General features: G+C 36.9%; 1 protein-coding gene across 1 annotated transcript in view; it reads right to left on the bottom strand.

The window, feature by feature from the left end:
- smyd3 (SET and MYND domain containing 3) overlaps positions 1-24,859 on the bottom strand; it is a 192,060-nt gene that overhangs the window by 5,002 nt on the left and 162,199 nt on the right. The window contains exons 9-10 of the mRNA XM_079854222.1: positions 17,451-17,538; positions 16,496-16,670 (exon numbers count right to left, since the gene is read on the bottom strand). Of these exons, the coding sequence (XP_079710348.1) occupies positions 16,496-16,670; positions 17,451-17,538 (263 nt within the window). The remainder of the gene's footprint in view (positions 1-16,495; positions 16,671-17,450; positions 17,539-24,859) is intronic.

Raw genomic sequence — 24,859 nt, forward strand, 5'->3', positions numbered from 1 at the left:
CTATCTATCTATCTATCTATCTATCTATCTATCTATCTATCTATCTATCTATCTATCTATCTATCTATCTATCTATCTATCCATCCATCCATCCATCCATCCATCCATCCATCTCTATCTATCTCTATCTATCTATCCATCCATCCATCCATCCATCCATCTCTATCCATCCATCCATCCATCCATCCATCCATCCATCCATCCATCCATCCATCCATCCATCCATATCTATCTATCCATCCATCCATCCATCTCTATCTATCTCTATCTATCTATCCATCCATCCATCCATCCATCCATCCATCCATCCATCCATATCTATCTATCCATCCATCCATCCATCCATCCATCCATCCATCCATCCATCCATCCATCCATATCTATCTATCTATCTATCTATCTATCTATCTATCTATCTATCTATCTATCTATCTATCTATCTATCTATCTATCTATCCATCCATCCATCCATCCATCCATCCATCCATCCATCCATCTCTATCCATCCATCCATCCATCCATCCATCCATCCATCCATCTCCATCCATCCATCCATCCATCCATCCATCCATCCATCCATCCATCCATATCTATCCATCCATATCTATCTATCTATCTATCTATCTATCTATCTATCTATCTATCTATCTATCTATCTATCCATCCATATCTATCTATCTATCTATCTATCTATCTATCTATCTATCTATCTATCTATCTATCTATCCATCCATCCATCCATCCATCCATCCATCCATCTATCTTTCCATCCATCCATCCATCCATCCATCCATCCATCCATCCATCCATCCATCTCTATCCATCCATCCATCCATCCATCCATCCATCCATCCATCCATCTATCTATCTATCTATCTATCTATCTATCTATCTATCTATCTATCTATCTATCTATCTATCTATCTATCTATCTATCTATCCATCCATCCATCCATCCATCCATCCATCCATCCATCCATCCATCCATCCATCCATCCATCCATCCATCCATCTATCCATCCATCCATCCATCCATCCATCTCTATATATATGCAATACTTTTTTTTCCCCTTGGCAAATACCAAATTACAGACATAAAGTGAGTGCAATAACCATTTGAAAATTACATTTTTCATGTATTTTCTGTATTCTTCTTTTTGAAATTACCATTAATTCATAGGAAGTAGGAATCAAATAAATAGAAATGTCTTATTACCCTAAATTACACCAGACTCACACATTATTCGCTGAGTCTCTCATATACGAACAAACATTTAAATAAACATAAAAAAACATTTACCCCTAAACAACATTATGCATGTTATTTGACTATAATAAATAATATGATAGATGGGCCTGTTGACATACTGTATACCAAATACACTCACTTTTACACAACCTAAATGAAACCTGCCAGTAAATGAAACGTAATCGATACATTCAGTCAAATGCGCATTTCACCAAGAGAAGAAAAAATCAACAATCAAATAACAATATCTTTGAACAACTACACCGGCTCGACAAACTTGACCACTGCACTTCTGTTGAAGTCCATCCTCCATCGCTGGTCTATCCTGACCAGCCATGCTACGGAAAACCATCATCAGTATTAGAACGGCACTTCTTGTTGCTGTAGCAACAGCCAGAGGAGGGGCGAACGCCACAGCGACCTGTTAACGCTCCCATTAGTGTTAGCTCAGCCTTTCTATTCATCTCCACGCTGGATCATTACCAAGAACAAAGAGCTGCATCTCTGCCGGGACCACTTTGGAGGAATATTAAATTGTGATTTCTATCTCCTCGGCAAAAGGCAACTTGTTTGGGAGCTGTAAAGAAGTACCGCACCCAGGAAAGACAATAGCCTTTATCATTAATCTACTCGGCAGACAGTGACAGCACATTAACAAAGCCCTGGCACCGTAATCTGCAGCTTGCATCTCCATGCATTAAAAGTGCTTTTGTCATGTGACATCAATCTCAAATAACTCTCTCTGAGCAGCAGTCAAGTCAACGTGAAGGTTGTTTGTGGTGCTGATGCGAGGTTATGCAAGAATGAATACAAAATGATCAATTGATCAATGTCTAATCACTCACTGAGCCTTTTTTATATTCATAAAGGCATTTGTTGAATACACATGCATTTTTAAAGAAAAAAAGTGGTAACACAACATTAGTTGCTTGCTTCATGACAACCAATGCATTAATAATGGACAACATTCTTAATATTAATTTATAAATAACCTATTGTTCATGTTCATGCTCATTGATTATATCTAATGTTAATGTAACACTACATGAACATGAACTAACAATGAGCAATACACTTGTTACAGTATTTATTGATCTTTGTTAATGTTAGTTAATCAAAATACAGTCGTTCATTGTTTGTTCATAGTTCATAGTGCATTAACCAATGTTAACAAATACAATTTTAGATTTTTTTAATAATGTATTGGTAAATGATGACATTAACATTAACTAAGATTTAAAAAATGCCATAGAAGTACTGTTCATTTTTAGTTCTTGTTAACTAATAATGAAACATTGTAAAATGATACCAATGTTATTTTTTAAAACCTGATAAAATAAACTTCTGTTAAAGCATTCTTTATTGTTCGAGTTAGCTATTGCATTAATGTTAATGGATAGAACCTTATCCTAAAGTGCTACTGAGTTTATAAATATTTCAATGACAGCAGTGAGATTAAATGGAGAGCAAATGGAGATGTCTGCTGATGTATTGAGTTTCTTAGATTTGTTTTCTTGCGAAAAAATCCCTGTAAACACACGTCTCCTTTATAGAGATCTCAACAATGGCTCAACACAATCAAACATCAGAGATTTCCTTACTATACATTTTTTTTTTTATAAAATTTTTCCAAGACCAAATTAAATAGGCTATGTGTCCAGTACAGCTCAGTCTGAAAGAGTAATATTGGATTAACCACTTTCAAAATTTCTGGAATGTAAAAAAACAATATATTATGCGATTATTTATTTTACTAGGGCAAACGTCATTACATAAAAAGAAATGGGCTCATTGCAAATCAAATTTCTTACATTTCTTTAAAAAAAAAGTTTTTTTTCTGACAGCTAATGGTGTTAAAAATGACTATATACCACTTCTTGTTCTTCAAACAATGGCGTAAGTTTGGGGTATAGGCTATCTATTTGGCGACCAATGGCAGATCGGGAGGAGGGATCGAGAAACCTGTTTGAAAACTTGCAATTCCATTTGGTGGAGCTAGTGGCACAGAAACAACAAATTTCACCTTTAAAAAAATAAATAAATAAATTTGTCCCGCTCATTTGCAGGGTCCGCTTTATCTGAATTATCCACACACACGTTGGATTTGGCACAGGTTTTATGACGGATGCCCTTCCAGCACTGAGAGTCACACTCAGACACACACACTCCAACAACCAGTTTGGCAAGTCCAATCCCCCTATCCTGCATGTCGGACTGTGTGGGGCAAACCGGAGCATACTGACACAGTCCGGGGCTCGAACTGGGAACCTTCTTGCTGTGAAGTGACAGTGCAAACCACAGAGCCACCACGCCGCCAAACTTAAAAAACTTAAAGGAGAACTCCGGTCAATTTTAACACTGAGCTCATTTTTGTGTACATTTGGAGTGCTGTCAATACAGAGAACAACGACAAAAATCGGTGTTGCCTACACCGTGTTATCCTCTTTTTAAAATTTGCACCCTGTTGACTTCAATGGGGCAAGTTTTAAACCTGCGTTTAAACCTGCGTTTAAGCCTCTTAAGATCCTTGATGTGTCATTACAAGTGCACAGGTCATGTGAGTGATTCCTTCAGAGTGAACGCGGGTCAATCTGACTGCAGTAGATGTGAAAGATATGAATAAAAATGATGTTAATTCAGCCAGCGCTCATACCTGTATTTACATCCTGTTTTCGGTCGAAGTCCATAGTAATCGATTGTCGAGTTCACGCGCATTGGTTTAGTACCTATGATCACGCGCGTGAACTCGACAATCGATTACTATGGACTTCGACCGAAAATAGGATGTAAATACAGGTATGTGCGCTGGCTGAATAAACATCATTTTTATTCATATCTTGCACATCTACTGCAGTCAGATTGACCCGCGTTCACTCCGAAGGAATCACTCACATGGCTGGGCACTTGTAATGACACATCAAGGATGTTAAAAGGCTAAAAGCAGGTTTAAAACGTGCCCCATTGAAGTCAACAGGGTGCAAATTTTAAAAAGAGGATAACACGGTGTAGGCAACACCGATTTTTGTCGTTGTTCTCTGTATTGACAGCACTCCAAATGTACAAAAAATGAGCTCAATGTTAAAATTGACCGGAGTTCTCCTTTAAATGAAATGACCCAATAAGCTTCTTCAGTTTAGAAAGACCAACCCTTGAGCGCTAAAATTTGGTACATTTCGACTGAAAAACAAGCTGTTTTCTTCATAAATAGCATATTTACATGTTGATGTATAAGAATCTTCTGGGTCTCTTTTCCATGACCCTTTCTCCTCCTCCGGAGCATGGGAACATGCTTGGCTACACCAGAGTCACACCGTCACCTATGACTCACGACATTACCGCCCGCTCACCTTTATATCGCCTCTAACTGCCCCGTCTCTCATCAGTCCACCTTCGACTCCATCTCTGAACCCTCAGACTAATAACAAAGCCCTCCATTACAATCCAGTCCAGCTGGACCCCCATCACTTTCCCTCTGCACGCCACAATGCTTGGTTTAGTCAGCGCCCTCTCTGTTACCCAGACTCCCACGCTGCGGTCTCAGTGTCACTAATGCCTTCCTGGGCCTCCGGAACGTTCCGGCAGCTTCTCAGAACTGTGTGTGGCTCTGTTTCTTATGTGTTTTATGAAGCAATGCTGTAGGTGCCCCCAAAACAATCCCTCTCACACATTTCACACCCATATCCCCTCTGAACCGCTGACAACCGACACATATTTTTTGACCCTGAAAAACCGAGGAGCCTTTTAATTAAATCACTGTGTTGTGTAGCGAGATCGGGTTCGCTTTGACCCCGGCCTACACTCATTTCTAAGTGAAGTGAAGTGGAGAACACGCTCTAGCGATGAAGTTCTGGCACCGATTCAGCAGAAGTTTAAGTTTCCAATCTTTCCTCTGAGTCATGACAGTGAGACGAGGACAAAGGAAGTTCTTCTACCTCATAAAGGACACTTCAAGGAAGCTGTCAGTGCAACTGAAAACCAATAATATCAGCGGTTGCAATAATTCAAAACGTTTTTAACACTTTACAGTAAGGTTGCATTTGTTAACATGAACTAACAATGAAAAATAATCTTAATGTTAAATTCAGCATTTATTAATACATTATTTAAATCAAAAGTTGTAGCTGTTTATATTATTTAATGGACCTGAGCTAACATGAACTAACAGTGAACAGATGGACTTTTATTAACTAACGTTAAAGTCAACATGAAATCAAAATGGACAATTCTTGTGTTTTTTAATGGAAAAAACTTGCAGTCTTTATTATAAATTACTTATCTGCGCACATCATTATTTTTTATTTATTTATTTGCCCTCATAATCTTTAATCAAAATAACTTCCCCTCCCCCTCTTGCAGCGACATCTCTTCTCTTTTGATGATGTTTTTACTGAAGTGAGGGCGGGGCAACCTGTCACTCACATGAAATCGACCAATAGCAAACCACAACCATCCAATCAATTCCCGCTGGACAAAATCAAGTCCCGTCCTACATTTTTTCTCATTCGAGAAGCCGTTTCACTTGGATACACATCACAATAGGGAAGAAAAGACTATCGCAACTTCATCCAGACTTAAGGTTAATAAATACTGCAACAAGTGTATTACTCATAGTTAATGCATTATAATGTCAACTAATGAAATCTTGTTGTAAAGTGTTACCAATTTTTTTTTAAACATGCACAACATACTGTATATTTTACAGGTTATGTGTAATATACAGTGGCCCCCAAAAGTATTTGGACACTTCCGAGAACTTAAAATGACAATTGAAGTGAGATTTGACCTAACTTTGAACAGTATATCTATTGTTTAATCATTTAAAATCTACCAAGTGACGTGATTTTTTACCTTTCTTTCCAACAAGCAAAACTTGCTTTTGGTATTCTGTTATATAACACAATGACATTCATACAATTTTAAAAGTGGCTTCAAATACATTTTGTGGCAAACGTCCAAATAAAGTGGCCTCTGTTTTTCTTTCTTCTTGGTGATGAACAGAACTAAAAAGTCTGAGGTAAAAGCATATGCACTCTTCATACATATTTAAATATAACAGCCCTGTTTCATACAGCATCTACGAATAGAAATATGCATCCCTAAAGTACTGATGCAGAATCCTGGTTTTTTCTTTACACCACCTGTTGGTGTTTTGGCAGTAGGTAAAACATCCATATCAGTAGCAGCTCATTAAAAATAAATCTGCTTTAATTGGCATGACTGAATATATTAAGTGGAAAAGATCTAGAAAAGTGTGCACATCCAACCAGAGTTGGGTTCTTGAGCATTGCAGCAATGAAAATGTCTGCACACTGATAATTATGCTCAAAAATGTTTTATTCAACCAGCTTGCAATATTTTTGATGATATAAGTGTTAATTGTCCTCTATGCGATACACTGAGCTATAGAACAGGATGGGGTGCTGAGAGACTCTGTCAGACGTCAGAAGGTTCTCGCAGCTGAAACGCCCCAGGATCTGTTGCTTTGTGCTGAGGAGAACACGACTGGATCTGCATAAATCAAAATCTGATAACAGTGGTGAAACTGTGCAAATGCCTTCTAAATGCACATTTGCCAACACTGTGGAAATGAATGTGCAATTACATTAAATTTGTAAAATGATTTTAGTGTTTCCTTTTCTGCTGCAAAAGAACACAGTATTGTTTGCCTTGCAGTGTGTAACGAGGTTTAGATGTTATGGGAAGAAGGAGGCGGGAACCGGCGAACATTCAACAATATTTAATAAATAAAATGACACAAATACAAAATGAAAGTAAAAGCCAGCAGCCCCTCACGGACGACTGCTGGCAACACAAACCAAAAACAAAACATCAACTAAAACACAGGCCTGTCCTCTCTCGCCCTTCACTGTCGTCGCTCCCCCTTTATGCTTCCGCTCCTCCGTGAGAGATGCGAGACCGGTGCGTCGCGCACGTGTCGCTCATTATCAATCGCGCCACCGGCCTCGCGCCGTCCTCCCACGGCCCTCGACCTCGTCGTGCTCGCCACACAGTGGTTTCACAACCTCACATACAGATATTGTAACTTCAAGATGTCATTTTCACATGTATTTTTATAGTGCTTTATACAATACAGATTCAGTGCCTACTTCCATTCTATATAATGTAATGTGAGCCGAGTGTGAGAATTCATGATATTCATAAATGAAAAGTACTAGGATGACCTACTACAGTACTTCCAGCAAGATTCTGAAATGCACATCCGATGGACACTTTACTATCCCATGAGGCCTCGGGAGAGGATATGTGAATGGAAGTGAAGCGGTGACACCATAGGTCACATGACAATGACAACATGGTGGATGCAGTATGTGCAAATTTCATTTAGACTACAAACATTTACAAACATACTTTTTTTCTTTTTCTTTTTTATCAGTGGTGACGTTTCAATCAAAATTTAGTACCTATTATACAGTATGTGATTGTTTCAAAGCAGCTTTACCTTAATAAATAGGAAACGGAGTGTCTATTTACACTAAGTACAAATAGCCTGCATTGTTGGCAGAGGCTATTTACACTAACTCCACGATAGGATGTCTGGTTGGACCAGACAAAATTACGGAAGATGCTGTCAACAGTAGCAATGGTAGGGGTAAGGAGAATGGCAGAAGGTTTTGGTGCAAATACCCGTGTTCGAATCCGCCTTTTGTCGCTTTACTCCCTTTTCCCATCACATATCAGATCGGAAAGGCATTTATTTACAATAAAAATTAAACAAATGTTTGAAAAGTGGAAATAAAGTGTCTAACGTGTGTTTAATAATAAAGTGTTGATTCGTTAAGGTTAGAGGTAGGGAGGCCTTATATTTGTATAAATATCATAATTTACACTGTTATTATTGCATATCGTTTAATGTACAACAACAATGAGGTGCAAACAGTATATCTGCCACTATTTACTGTATAAGTATAAACAGCATCTAACTGCTATTAAACTTATTGCAAAGAAAACATGATATTTTCACTTAGTGCAAATTCCGCTGCCAACATAATAGCGTTACTGTTGTAAAATTAATCAATTATGAAACAAGCTATAAAGCATCTCCTCGAAAGGCAACAGTCATTCAGCTCAAGTCAGTTCAGTGTTAATTAAATTCAGTTCATTGACCATGTTTCAAAGTTAGTGTCATTATCCAGCTCAATTCAGCTCATCCGATACTGCCAGCGCAATTCATTTACTGAATATTAATTGTCTTTTAAAGATACAGTATATATGGATGTGCAATTATTATTATTATTATTATTTTGAATATCATTGCATCAGACATCAGTGAATTTTAGGTGATCTGTTGGTCTGAGCAAAAAGCTGATGGTGTGAGTGTTCAGAAAACCTGTCTGAAAAAAACTGTCATTATTTCTATTATTTTCTATTATACCTGTCATTATTTGATAGCAGTCCAGTGTTGTGCATCATTGTAGGTCCCTCAAGCAAAGACTGCAGACTATGTAGAGTGATAAACTATGACTGAACCTCCTGTGAATAGATCACATGCTCTTTGGCAATGAGATAAAAGTGAAGCCTTAAAAGCCCCAGTAGTGACTAAGCTTGACTTGGTCAGTAGTCGATTAAATTTTCATAGAGCACAGAATAAGCTAACCTTCAGCACTTATGCATTTAGAAATGCTACCCTTGTGGGCATGATAAATACATTTTGAATAAATATTTATGCACTCTGTACTGTAATGAGAAATGACAGAAATGATCAGGTCAGGTTCTTCCACTAGTCCTGGCGATTTCAAGAAAATAAAAACAAAAAGTGATCTAGTGAAGTCAGGACACGCGCTTCTCTTGTTTTGTGTGATCTGAAACAGAAAACTTTGCATGTGAATGATAAACATGAAGTGAGTCAGGTCTAAAGAATGCCCTGTTTACTCGATGCACAATGTCTATTGCTGGTTAGAGGCAAAGCAACACTTCAGGCAATGAGACAAAGTACATAAACATTAGAGTGAAGTCACTCATGAACCTCTCGCAGAGGTCTGAAACTGTCAAAGCCGAGCGGTCAGTGTTTTGCTGGAGCGAAGGGGAACTCCGCAGACCAGGATGCCCTTGGAGCCGGACTCTCAGGAATGTTCCTTATTCCACTTCATTGGATTAACTGCTTAATGCTCTAATTTGCATATTAATGACACACCAGCTTGTCTCATTTTAATAGAGGACTTGAACTGGTTTGAGAGGAAAGAATGCTTAAGCAAGGGACCTTTAATTCGACTGTAACCTCAAAAACAAACACTCTTCATTTTTGATTTATTTATATAAAATTCAAAATGTATAATAATAATAATATAATAATAATTAATAACTCAATATATTTTTCTAATGAAAATTAAAGGGGTCATGAACTGCATTTTTTATAAAATAATGTTCTCTGAGGTCCACTTATAAAGTTAGCAAGATTTTTTTACATCAAGTAGTTAGTTAGAAGTAAGGCTATGTTGATGTTTTGATGGGCGTGCCAGATTCAAGACTTGGAAGTTAACGCCCACTGCTATGATTGGGTAACAGTTTTGCATACTAAATAATTTTCAATGTCCCCACTAATACACTTGCGGAATTGTTTTGAAAACTTCTGATGTTAAAAATGGCAACTGGTGAAATTCAGCCAAACATAATTGAGCCAGAGACTGATCCAGAGTCAGAAGACAACAAACCTACAACTCAAATATCAAGGATACTCCTGTCTGCGACATTATGGTAATTAAACATCTTTATTTTTTATTCATTTTTTTTCTCAAAACAATAAGTTCAGATCTCTGAATAGTTAGTTTCTTGTTCAAATATGTAAAAATGAACAAGCAACTGTGAATTTTCAGTTTACATGTAAAACATTTCGACAAAAATAAACGTACTGTTTAAATACAAATGTTCGGTCCCTCTTTAGGCGTCTTTAACTATACTATGCACTAACATTTAAATGAATCACTGCAGAAACGATGCTCTTACTGCGTATATACAGTACATGTTTTTACATTGTACTTGCATTTATAAAAAAAACCTGCATGTAATTACAGCTATAATTAAATATAGAATTAGACTGTTGACCCTTTCATTAACCATAAACCCATAGAACTAAACCTGTCCATAACCTTACCTGTATCCACCTCAATAGCAGAACAAGTGTTTTGCAATACAATATTAACACAATAAGTACACTGTACTTATTTTTTATGTAAATAGTAGATAAGGACACCTAATACAAAGTGTGACCAGATGTCCATTTTCTTTTTGTGTACTACAGTATTGATATTTCCTAGTAAATTACTGCTAATTAAAAAACTGACATTCTTGTATAGTGTAGAAAACAGACAGTGTCACGTAAAAAGTAGAAAACACATGAAGTTTGCCTATAACAAATATTTCCATGGTGAAAACACATCTAAACGTTTTGACCAGTGTGGCTCACACGATGATAAAACACTTTTTATTTTGGTGGCATTGGCCAATTTACTGACACTATAACTAGGTTTTGAAGCATGGATTATATGTTTTGGGTGAGAAACTGCATTTTGCAGACACGCAATAGAGTTGTGATGTTCAAGCAAACAGTTGTGATAATTGAGTTTACAGTTTAGAAAATGTTAAGACTGTTTCGAAAATTGTGCCAATGTGACTGAGAAAAACTGTAATAAAAGCAGCTTTTGAATGAACAAGGAAGTTTTGAGTTCTGAAACCTTCAGGATATTTTTAAAGTACAATGACCTCTTATATGTCAAAAGATCAAGGACAATTTGATTTCTCAAGTAATGACCCATTTTGATAGATAGATAGATAGATAGATAGATAGATAGATAGATAGATAGATAGATAGATAGATAGATAGATAGATAGATAGATAGATAGATAGATAGATAGATAGATAGATAGATAGATAGATAGATAGATAGATAGATAGATACCAAAACACCACCAAAAATACATGAAGAATACATTAGGAAAGCCACGTACGTATCCACTCTGCATGACTGAATGGCAGGAATTTAAAAATTCACATTGTAATGTTTTGTTAATGAGCTAACCGCAGTTGAGCTATTGATAGTCACAGTCACCTGGATGTGAGAATGCAAATAGTTTGTGCTTCCAGGCTGAACAGCAGGTACCGAAACCTGTGATGTGTTTAAACTGATAGCTGCAGTGTTAAACTTGAGAAACACAAGTGAGAGGAGCGAAATCTATAGAAAAATATAAGAAACACTTTTTTCTGAGTGCACATCTTTTGCTTAATTAACAACACCTGGAGAAAGTGCTAAAAAGGTTGGGCTTTTTAACAAAAAGAAGCAAAAACGTTTTGCCACACCTGCCAATGACGGGTGAATTGAGTAATCTAACGGCAATAGATGTTTCTTAGCAGCAGTGAAATTGTGTGTGTGTGTGTATCTTATATATATATATATATATATATATATATATATATATATATATATATATATATATATATATATATATACACACTCACCTAAAGGATTATTAGGAACACCTGTTCAATTTCTCATTAATTCAATTATCTAATCAACCAATCACATGACAGTTGCTTCAATGCATTTAGGGGTGTGGTCCTGGTCAAGACAATCTCCTGAACTCCAAACTGAATGTCAGAATGGGAAAGAAAGGTGATTTAAGCAATTTTGAGCGTGGCATGGTTGTTGGTGCCAGACGGGCCGGTCTGAGTATTTCACAATCTGCTCAGTTACTGGGATTTTCACGCACAACCATTTCTAGGGTTTACAAAGAATGGTGTGAAAAGGGAAAAACATCCAGTATCCGGCAGTCCTGTGGGCGAAAATGCCTTGTTGATGCTAGAGGTCAGAGGAGAATGGGCCGACTGATTCAAGCTGATAGAAGAGCAACTTTGACTGAAATAACCACTCGTTACAACTGAGGTATGCAGCAAAGCATTTGTGAAGCCACAACACGCACAACCTTGAGGCAGATGGGCTACAACAGCAGAAGACCCCACCGGGTACCACTCATCTCCACTACAAATAGGAAAAAGAGGCTACAATTTGCACGAGCTCACCAAAATTGGACAGTTGAAGACTGGAAAAATGTTGCCTGGTCTGATGAGTCTCGATTTCTGTTGAGACATTCAGATGGTAGAGTCAGAATTTGGTGTAAACAGAATGAGAACATGGATCCATCATGCCTTGTTACCACTGTGCAGGCTGGTGGTGGTGGTGTAATGGTGTGGGGGATGTTTTCTTGGCACACTTTAGGCCCCTTAGTGCCAATTGGGCATCGTTTAAATGCCACGGCCTACCTGAGCATTGTTTCTGACCATGTCCATCCCTTTATGACCACCATGTACCCATCCTCTGATGGCTACTTCCAGCAGGATAATGCACCATGTCACAAAGCTCGAATCATTTCAAATTGGTTTCTTGAACATGACAATGAGTTCACTGTACTAAAATGGCCCCCACAGTCACCAGATCTCAACCCAATAGAGCATCTTTGGGATGTGGTGGAACGGGAGCTTCGTGCCCTGGATGTGCATCCCACAAATCTCCATCAACTGCAAGATGCTATCCTATCAATATGGGCCAACATTTCTAAAGAATGCTTTCAGCACCTTGTTGAATCAATGCCACGTAGAATTAAGGCAGTTCTGAAGGCGAAAGGGGGTCAAACACAGTATTAGTATGGTGTTCCTAATAATCCTTTAGGTGAGTGTATATACACATCCTAGAGACATCTGAGAAACATACAAGCATTATTTGCCCATAAAGGAAATGTATGCTCTCTTTTGGCGCTTGGCTAGTGCTTGGTCCCTGTAAAAGAGATACATAAATCAAACTTATCACCCACTATGTAAGTTGTCAAGTCATTGAATATCCCTGAGTCTAGGTTTAAAAGACTGAATAAAAGTTCAAAGTGAAATGCAAAGCATCATCATACATAAGCAATGAGAATCTGCAGTGCTAATTTTATAATCAAATTAATTATTGTGAAAAGACTGGCTAAAAACAGCACGCACTAATGAATCACTTGGCATATATTAAGCACTTGAGCAATTAAAACAATTCAGTGGCTCTCACTAAACTGCCTGACTGAATAGAATCGGTGCATAAATAAATGTCTACTTATCTTGCAATAGCCAGCAGCGACTTTAGTTAATATGCAACAAGTAGAACAGGAACCAGTTTCTTTGAAAATAAATCATAGCACAGATAAACAATTTTTGAAAAGTTTCTTAAGGTAACCAAATTACATTTTCTTCCTGAGTGGAGAAGTGATTGGTAGGCCGTTCAAGCTCTCTCGTGATGTGAAGGATCTATTATTGCTTTGTCAGGTGGTCGCTCCGCCAGTATCTCTTTCAAGACCTCTTGAAGCCTCAATGACAAGAGAAGGGGGGGGGGGGAAGGACCGCTGCTAATAATTGCCTGTTCAGAAAGCATTCACACAGCCAGCACAGGACCAGCCAATTCCAGAAATAATTTGGGATCCCAGACAAGGCCAATAATGAACCTCACAATTTTTGAAAGGCAGAACAAAAGCGCGTGACGAATACTGAATCAAGCTGTAATGGAATGTCATGAAGCCCGGTGTTACGTGATGACTGGAGCTGTCACTTAAACAAAACCGTTTTCACAGCCTTGTTGTGAGTTTCACTGATTTTCTGCCCAAATGTTTGACGGATTATGACTTCTGATGACTTTTAAACCCCACTTTCAAGGAAATAATTAGGGCATGTGCAATGATAATGAATTAAAGGGGAAAAAACAGGGCAAGGTTGGAAAATTTGCTCTGGGCTATGGACATCACAGTATATCTGTGATGTGTTGGGCTGAAAACTTTTCTTCATTGATGGCAAATGAAAAGTTGCAGCAATCCGACAAAATCTACATTTATTAAGCAACATGTACTACTTTTTCAAAAGTTTGGGGTTGGAAAGATATTTTAATGTTTTTAAAAGAAGTCTCTTATGCTCACAGCGGCTACGTTTAGTCGATCAAAAATACAGTAAAAACAGTAATATTGTGAAATATTATTATCATTTAAAATAACTTTTTAGTATTCCAATATATTTTAAAATGTAATTTATTCCTGTGATGCAAAGCTGAATTTTCAGCATCATTCTTCCAATCTTCAGTGTCACATGATCCTTCAGAAATCATTCTAATATGATGATTTGCTGCTCATAAGAAACATTTATAATTATTATCAATGTTGAAAACAGTTGTGCTGCTTATTTGTGGAGAACAAGATATTTTCTTCAGGATTCTTTGATGAATAGGAAGTTCAAAAGAACGGAATTTAGTTGAAACTGAAATCTTTTGTAACTTTCCTGTCACTTTTGGCCATTTTAATGCATTATTATATAGTATTTCAGTATATAAACCTCTTTGGGTAGCAGACATTAAATTCTCTTAGCCGAAGACAAGTGCAGAAATCATTGTGAAAGCAGCAATTATCAGCACTTGAAGGATATGCAATGAAAACGACCAAATGGTTGAAATATTCCTGTGTGCGGCATTTATCTTTCTTTATAATGTGCATTTATCTTGTTGTACTAACAGCAGAAACTGCGGCGACACTGGCAACCATCAATCTCAATGTCGATTCCGTATTTAAAAAGCCATTTTAGCAGCACTTTTCCTTTTCCTTGCAATTGGCGGCCCTCCCTCGACACCATAAACATTCATCAGACGCAGTATAAAACTGGAGAATAAGGCAATATAAAAACTTATTCACGCTTTGTGTGAGCTGACATGGGAAGACGGGATCCAGTGCAGTAGAAAAATAACAACCATATTCCCTCCCTTTGACAGGAGAAAAGCTGTTGGGTAATTTCACTTTTTTTCTAAGGTCCAATGCCTCTGAAGCTCTGATCCAAATTTTGCTTTACTGTTTACTTATGGATTTAGTGGAAATCACTGGAGGTCTACTGCCGCTACAAATTGACATCTGCAGGAGCTTGAAGTCAATAATCTCTTTGCGTTTGGCCTGAAGGAATGTATTATTCTCAGCACTATGGGAAAGAGACCTTTCCAAACAGCTTTTTTCCCAAAAACCTCAAATGAAATACCACAATAGAAGAGTCCCAAACCTCCTACAGAGGATCTTCTGTTTTCCTTTACACGAATGCGCTCACAAACGCCTTGCTTTAGAAGAAGACCAGTTTCCATCGGTGTTTCAGAGCTTCCTGTTCTACATGTCTCACGGGAAGTCTTATAGTGGCTACTGTGCACAAAACTAAGACTGGTGTCATGCACATTGATTCAGTGCTAGTTGGTGATGAATACTGTCCTGCAGTGCATGTCACCTGGGGTCTGCCCTTTCCTAAATTGATCCATTTGTTCCATTTAAACACAGCTGAACAAGCTTTTTTTGATAAAGGTTACAGAAAACAAAGAAGAAAAAAAAACCTGTGTATTTGGGTAGGCGACATAGTGTATTCTTGCAGGGTGTACAAGCATTGTAAATGTCCTGAGACGATAAATCTGTTAGTATCCAATACATTTTCCCTCCCAAAATGCCATTGTTTATGTTGAAACATTGAAACTGTTGTGTCAAAAAGAGAATAACACTATAATGCCTTTTCTGCTGTTGTTTCATCATTTTGATCAGTTAAGGTCCTTACACACTGCCTCCGAAACTTTTGTCCGTCATACATTTTTTTTGGATCGAGTTCGATTTTCTGCATTTTTCGCATCCGTAGCAAGCGTTTTAAGAGGTGTTTTGGAAATTCAGAGCCACCGAAAAACGCATACGGAAATTTGGGACTCAGTGTTCAAGGACCTTTAGGCATCCAATACTTACGCAACCAGACAGTTGATGGACCCCATTGACTTCCATAGTATTCTTTTTCCTACTATAGAAGTAAATGGGGTCCATCAACTGTTTGATTTCCGACATTCTTCAAAATATCTTCTTTTGTGTTCAGCAGAAGACAGAAATTCATACAGGTTTGAAACAACTTGACGGTGAGCAAATGACGACAGAATTTTCATTTTGAAGTGAACCATTCCTTTGGTAATGAATAGTACAGAAAAGGATCGATGGAAAATAGAAAATAGTACAAGAAGGATCTATTCTTCAATACTGCCTGGTGTTTCTATGAACTAAATCTGCACTTGTCTGTTTTGGATCTTCAGACACGAGCGAGTCTGTGTGAGTCACAGTTCAAATGGGACTTTTATAGATTTGATGGAGGTGTATTCCTTGGAGATTTACCAGGATAATCTGTCAGTGAAGACATAGATCAGAGAACTTTTAGAGGCACACACTCACTTGTAAGGTCCCAGAGCCCTATTGCCGTACTCCAGTGCCGCCTCGTAGTGATCCAGACTAATGCAAGCGTCCATGGCCAGATCCAGCAGCCTGAGCACGTAGATGTTCCTGTCCGGGATGACGTCTGCATATCTGTGCAAAAGAGCTCGACTCTCTTTCAACAACTCCTCCCAGTCTTTTTATTAAACAGTTAAGGACACAATTAAAAAGAAGCAGGACTGTATTACAAAAACTACAGTACAGTAGTTAAAGGCACACTATGCAAAGATTTGTACCTTAATATAACAGCTTCGAAGTCATTTCGATGGTAAACGAATTCGTAGTAGGGCGAATCATCCCGATAACAATGCAGGTTTGAGAGGTGGCGCCCCGAAAAATCTCGCGAGAATCACGACTTGCTTTACGGCACGACGTCACATACATCAACAACATATGAAGCAGCCTCTATGGAAGATACTAGCACGCATTTCAGACGTGAATCATGGCAGAGTCGACGAAGAAAACGATTTACGACAGTAACGTTAAATACAAGTACTCCTCAGCAACTCTAGGGGTCGCTGTTTGACAAAAACGGAAACTGCTTAGTATGCCTTTAAGACCAAGAAAGTCTTGCTGGTTAAGCCAGTTGGGAACCCACTGGCACACAGATTTCAAAATACAATCTATCCTTGTTATTTCAGCAGGAAGACACCCTGCATTTTCTTTTATACATCAGACGCATGTCCAAAGGGAAAACGCAAGAGAGCTAGACAGAACTGACAGCTTTACCCTCACACCTTTCACATCAATCTTTTGGAAACTGATATGATTACTGTATCGGGCATCGTTTGCAGAGTCTAGCAGTTGTTTCCAGGGCAAAACCGCTACAGGCTAGTTGCCTTCACCCAGCTAAACCCTGATATATAGTCAGCGAGTGTTAGACAGTAATATCATTTGATTCAACTGTGAAGGATACGCTGCTCAGACTGAAGCTGCTCCAGGTGAGGGATGGCGTCTCTTAAGGATGTCCACGCCGTCGTCTCTCCAGACAGCATGTCACAGTCCTGTTCACAAAACAATATCACATAAAATCATTTTAAGCAGTTCCTGATTGAACAGGAGCAAAAGCAAAACATGACATAATGCATGGACAAGGTAAATCAAAGGTTTATGTATTCATTTACTTATTAATACATGTAATTTTATTTTAAACATATTTAAATATTATTTATTTAATTTATAAATGTATTTATTTTTATAATTTGTAATTGTATTTATTTATATGTGTAAATCTGTCTTTATGTACTTTAAAAAAAACAGTATATAAATGTAGAAAATGGCATACTACTACAAGTATAAATCAACGGACAATCTCAATCAAAAGTTGCTAAAAATTCTATATTTATTTACACCCTTATTAGGTGTGAATTACTAACTTATTTACTTATTTAGAATGAATGTATTTACAATTAAATTGCATTGTAAATTTATACATTTAAATTTTGTCTTAAAATGTATTTAAATATTATTTATTTATAAATGTACTTGTTTTTTTTTAAGTTATAATCAAATTATTTTCCTATCTTTTCCTATACATATAGCTTAGATATGTGATTTGTAGAAAATCACCATTTAAATCAACAAAAAAATGAAATAACACTGCAAATACGAATCAATAGTCAATAAAAAGTCAATCCAAAGAGTGTTTTTTATTTTCTATTTATGAATATTTATACATACACATTACACCTTCCAAAATTCTAAACTGCGAGAAAATGTTGCAATTCCGGTTCACATTTGTGAAAAGAAAATAACCTATATTAGAGCCGAAGCTATCAATGTTAGATTTGACCAAAGACGCTTGAGCTTTTACTGAATTATAGTTCAAATTTATGTGTGTAGATCATCAAACATCAAAGACCTTCGTACACACAACACAACAAAAAACATTAAAAGGAAAATGAGAGAAGCTGTCAGGATTAGAGAGCCGTGAGGTGCGTGAAAACTGAAAGGGCTTGTTTCTGAGAGGGCAACTTTATTTCAGGATAAGTGTGATGACAAGTCGGAGCCATAGGGGGGTCTGTCAGACACTCAAATCCCTGCGGAGAGACGTGTGTGTGTGTAGCCCTTGGGGATACACGTATAAGTGCCTCTGAGACATCAAAGCCGTGTGATGTATCAGAGGTGAACAGTCACACTGCTGACAATATACTCTAGTGTTACTGCCTGAGCGCGCACACAACACACACACACACACACACACACACACACACACACACACACACACACACACACACACACACACACACACACACACACACACACACACACACACACACACACACACACACACACACACACAGTTGTTTTCATAGACATAATGATTTTTATACTGTACAAACTGTATCTTCTATCCCCTAATCCTAAACCTACCCCTAAACACAACCTTTACAGAAAACTTTCTGCATTTTTACATTTTCAAAAAACATAATTTAGTCTGTTTTATAAACTGTTTTCCTCATGGGGACCAAAAAATGTCCCCACAAGGACAAGGACTTCGGGATTTCGGATATCGCCATCCCTGTGGAGACATTTTGTCCTCATAACGTAGGGTTTACCTGGAGCACGAGCACACACACGTGCATGCACGCAAGCACGCACACACACACACACACACAATAAATTTAAACTCTTTTGATCTTTCCTTTATATGCCATCTCTCACTGTTTTTAAAGTAACTCTTGATCACTCTTTGGGGTCAGTATTTTTTTTTTCTCTGTTTTAAAAGAAATTAATACTTTTGTTCAGCAAGGATGCATTACATAGATGGTATCAGATACTATGGTAATTTGATAAGTACCATGGGGTTCTTTGATATATTTATACACCATAGTACTGTAAGTCTACTATCTGGTGCTATAATGCTTTAAAAAATACTTTTGTATTATCAACATGGTATTGTCCCAAAAAACATGGCATTACTTGTTTCCATGGTGTGTTCAGTGTGTAGATATTTACTCTCTTTTTCTACATGCATTTTACCCTTACAAAACCGGACTATGGTGAACAGTAAATTAACATTCTTTCAACAAGTGCCTCCTTATGGCTTCTAAAATAATCTGTAGCTACCTTATATATTCTTAAATTCAATGGGGTTCTATATACAACCCTAGGGTTCTCGGATCAATTTTAAAGAACCCTTTATGCCAAAGATTTTCTGTATAAGGAGAAATCTTAAATGATTGCATAATACTTTCATGCTTGACGGCTATCTCAATTTTTCTAGTGATACAGTAGCAAACATAAAATTGCTAAAACTGAAGTGAGAAGACCATCAAAAAGACAAACTTAAAATTGATGCTGTCCATATTTGCTCTCGTAGACGCAACATGTACAAGATAGCATGCGACATACAGTATCTACAATTTCAGAAAGATCCTGTATTGGTTTTTAGAAATATTTTATTGCAAGCTTCAAGGCATGAGAACATTAGCCTGGGAAAACCCAGACAAACTTCCGGCAAATTTAGATTTGCTCTGCAAGTAGTCTGGCAAAGAACCCATTCAAGCTGATTTCTAATCCGTCCAAATCGAGGCACCAATCAGAAACATTGAGGCGGGCTTTACACGATGACGATCGCTCTGATTGGTTTTAGGTCTATCCAATTGCGCCCAGAGGCATTTGAGCGACGTCCGTTGGTGACGCCCCTTTGGAAATGAGTTATTAATGAAGCTTTGCCAGACCATAACTCAGTTACTACTGAGAATGGTCTGGTTTTAACCAGGCTATGAGAACATACCAAAAAGAATAAACTATGGACATCTTTATCAGGCCAAGTTCTGCGGCTGAGAAAGGCCATCATGAATTTATGTATGAATTGGGCAAAAATAATTATATTTTTTTGGGGGGTTTTTCACATAAACTCCGATGTGAGGACATCAACCTCACTGCAGGAAGTATTTCATGAAGCCGTGTGGAGATTCAGCCAAGGGTTGAGAAACCAATTTTAGTTTTTCAGTGACAAAATGAATTCAGATATTCATGGTGAGCTGTACAAAGTGTACAATGTTATGTGTTTTTGTTCAAGTGCACTCAGTCCATGCAAACTATGCAAGCTTTATAAATGATTTATCAGGGAAGAGAGTGCAAGCTGACCGAAATGTGGATGTCATGAGAGGCCAAAAACCCACAGGCCATCCACCAATGAGTGCTACTAACTTCCAGAAATCTCCACCGGACCATAATGCTCGGTTTCTACTGCAGAATCACTAATAAAACTGAAAGCTGCACATGAAATCACTTATCGTTGAACATGGTAAACACACTAAACCCTGAGGTATTGCCACAAGACAAAAACAGTCCTTTTACCTGCACATTATGTCAGAATCCATTTTACATTCTGGTCAGATCTGTATAATTATAAAATGGCTTTGAAGCTTTAAATTAAACATCTAATTGCTGCTTGCACAAATGGGCCTGTGCATGATGCAACAACTTTTCTATTTGCTGCTCCTTTTCAATGAAAAAGCCATTTTCTTGTTAACGTGAACAGCCTAATTACAGGGAGTGAGAATCAAATTGTAGACGGTGGTTCAGACTTTGTTTATTATTGTGTAAATTCAATAATCATGTTATTCATTACAGTACTGATTAGAGTGCACTCAGTTTGAAAATATCCCACTGAACAAAGCATGACAGGAAGTCTAACGCTTTAGTAAATGTATCCCAATTCATATAGTCCTACTACACATAAAAGCACTTTGCAGACAAAAGCACATCATAGGAATGTAGTAAGAAAACATGCCAAACTGTCAAAAATTCCTCCTTTTTTTGTTATGCAACAGGTTGTTGGTTTATTCACTAAAAAAGCATGCACGTTTAAGTACAGCAAAAATCTACAAAAAAAAAAAAAAAATTATATTATTGTGTATATATACATATATATATATACAGTATACAGTATATATATATATATATATATATATATATATATATATATATATATATATATATATATATATATATATACACACTGTATATACAGTATTCCTGTCAACAGAATAAAAATGTAAAAATAATAATTTAGAAGACGCAGAAATAAGAAACGCAGAATTAAAAAAAAAAACATTTGTATAAAATATTATATTATTTAAAAAGTTTATTTAAATTAATTTGCTAAATTAATATGTACACTTTTTTATTTCAAATTATCTGCAGATGCCCAGCACCTCTTTCTGGGATCGATTAACTCTCCTCTTGCATACTATTTAGAATACTATTCGCATACTATAAGAAATGGGACACAGCAAATTTGTAAAGGAGAAATGGCGCAAATGTGAAAGAACACTGAACACTAAAACACTGAAAAAAAAGCAGAGACATGCACCGTGTGACCAGACAGTCCTTCATGAACTGAGTAACATCTGTGACCCCCCACGTGACTGTCAGACTGAATCACATCTCCGGTCTCGGGAGATTCTGGGAAGGTGATAACCTGAGCAAGCCCTTCCTGTACTTAACTGCACATACAGCTGCTCTATTGTTTTAGAGTGTCAGTGTGTCCTACTGAACTCACACAGGTTGTCAGATTACCGCAAAGCCGGTGGTGAATCAACAAATCCCTCTCATCAGAGTGTCATCAGTGTGACACTTCACACACCTCACCTGTATAATTACCTCATGCACACACACATGTGCACATGCACACACACACACACACACACACACACACACACACACACACACACACACACACACACACACACACACACACACACACACACACACACACACACACACACACACACACACACACGTTGGGTTTTCATGTTTTGTGATGATAAGAAATGTATTGAACAACAAAAACAAGGAGAAAAAAACTTTTTTTTTAGATTTTTGTTTGATGATATTTTTCATTTATAAAAATATAAATAATTAAAAAAAAAAATTTATACTGTACAAACTGTATAATCTATCCCCTAATCCTAAACCTACACATCACAAAAACAAAAACTTTATGCATTTTTACATTTTCAAAAAACATAATTTAGTCTGATTTATTTAGCTGTTTTTCGACAAGGGGACCAAAAAATATCGGATTTCGAAAATTTTGTCCCCATAACGTAGGGTTTACCTGGACCACAAAGACAGTATGTGATGGAGTGTGATGAAAAGAAAAAAACTTAAAACTAGATTTCTACTGTATTGTAGAAAATGTGAGTGGTTTTTAAGGTCAGAAATTAAATAAATACTATTGTTTAAAAGTTTGGGGACAGTACATTTAAAAAAATAATAATACTTTATTCAGTAAGGATGCATTAAATTGATCAAAAATGACAGTAAAAATATGTATAATGTTAATAAAAAATTTTTTTTAATGCTGTTGTTTTGAGCTTTTTTTTCATGAAAGAATACTGAAAAAAAAAAAAAGTTTCCACAAAAATATTAAGCAGCATAACTGTTTTGAACATTGATAATAATCAGAAATGTTTCTTGAGCAGCAAATCATCATATTAGAATGATTTCTGAAGGATCATGTGACAGTGAAGAGTAATGATGCTGAAAATTCAGCTTCGCATCACAAGGATAAATTACATTTAAAAATATTCAAATAAAAACACTGTTATCTTAATTTATAATATTTTTCACAATATTACTGTATTTTTGAACAAATAAATGCAGCCTTTGTGAGCAGAAGAGCCTTTTAAAAACATTTTACAAATCTTACCGATCCCAGTACAGGTGTAGAAGAGAATACATAATTTTACTTTTAAATAAAATTATTTTCAATAATTTATTAAATTTATATTTCCATAATACTCTGTCTCTATGATATTCTGGTGCCTAGGCTCATTCATCTTTTATCCAAAATGACTTGCATTCAGTTGGTTTGATTGATTGATGGATGGATGGATAGAAGAAACAGATGCATGGACAAATAGATGTGAGTTATCAGTTGTCCTAAACTCCAAAACTTACGAAAAACAAGCTTAAAAAGCTTCCACTGTTTCTTCAACTGTTGGATTCAGGGATGAAACCCAAGTCTCCATCTCAGCAGCCTTGAGCAAGAGCGCTTATTCTTATCTGCACGTATCTGACAGATGACTCAAGCAGAGGTCAGTCTGAGCAGCTGTGTAGGTGTTAACAGCAGGATAAAGCCTCTTTCTCTTGAGCTCACAGCACACTTATTTAGCATTTAGTATGCCGGCATGCAGGTGCAAAATAACCACAACATAAGCCTGAAAGGAACTTGTGTATGCCAGTGACATGTTGGAGCACACATGACACCAGTTCTGTTTCTTTATGGCAAGCCCTTTTGACTTTTAATCATTATCAACAATTCAATTTTCACTAGTTAAAATAATCGTTCTTGCAATCATGAATGGACTTTTTACTAGTAACAATAGCTATTTTTGATATGAATTACATTTTCACTGGTGAAAACGTAAATTCTTGACATCAACAATGATGTCCTCATTGATATCATTCTTGATATAAACTATAAACTATTTTTCTTGATATCTGAAATTGTATTTTTACTTGTAGAATTAAGGTGTCATTGTTACAGTGTAATTGTATAATTAAGTACTAAGTAATATTAAGCAACTACATGTACTTACTATAGGGTTAGGGTAGGATTAGGATTTGGTTGAGGGTTAGTTGCATGTAATTATGCATAATTTACTGTTATTTCGATGGTAAGTACATGTAACATATGTAACAAGGACACTGTAAAATAAAGTGTTACCAAAGTGTTTTGCAATATAATACCTTTGCAAGCCATTTTGACTTAAAGGGTTAGTTCACCCAAAAATGAAAATTATGTCATTAATGACTCATCATGTCATTCCAAGCCCGTAAGACCTCTGTTCATCTTCGCAACACAGTTTAAGATATTTTAGATTTAGTCCGAGAGCTCTCTGTCCCACCATTGAAAATGTATGGACGGTATACTGTCCATGTCCAGAAAAGTTAATATAGACATCATCAAAGTAGTCCAAGTGACTACAGTGGCTCAATGTTAAGTTTATAAAGCGACGAGAATACTTTTTGTGCGCAAAACCCCCCAAAAATAACGACTTTATTCCACTATTCATTTTCTTCTCTCTGTGGGCCTCGAGTGAGTTCACGTAGTATAACTGCGTAGCGCTTCTGTGTTGTACGTCACACGCATCACACATGACAAAGCGTCGGCCAATAGTGAGCCTACGTGTGACGTACAACACAGACGCGCTGCACTAAAACACTACGTGAACTCACTCGAGGCCCAGAGAGAAGGAAATGAATAGTGGAATAAAGTCGTTATTTTTGTGTTTTTTTGCGCACAAAAAGTATTCTCGTCACTATATAAACTTAACATTGAGCCACTGTAGTCACTTGGACTAC

Source organism: Squalius cephalus (genome assembly GCF_949319135.1).
Source record: "Squalius cephalus genome assembly, chromosome: 20".
Lineage (NCBI taxonomy): Eukaryota > Metazoa > Chordata > Actinopteri > Cypriniformes > Leuciscidae > Squalius > Squalius cephalus.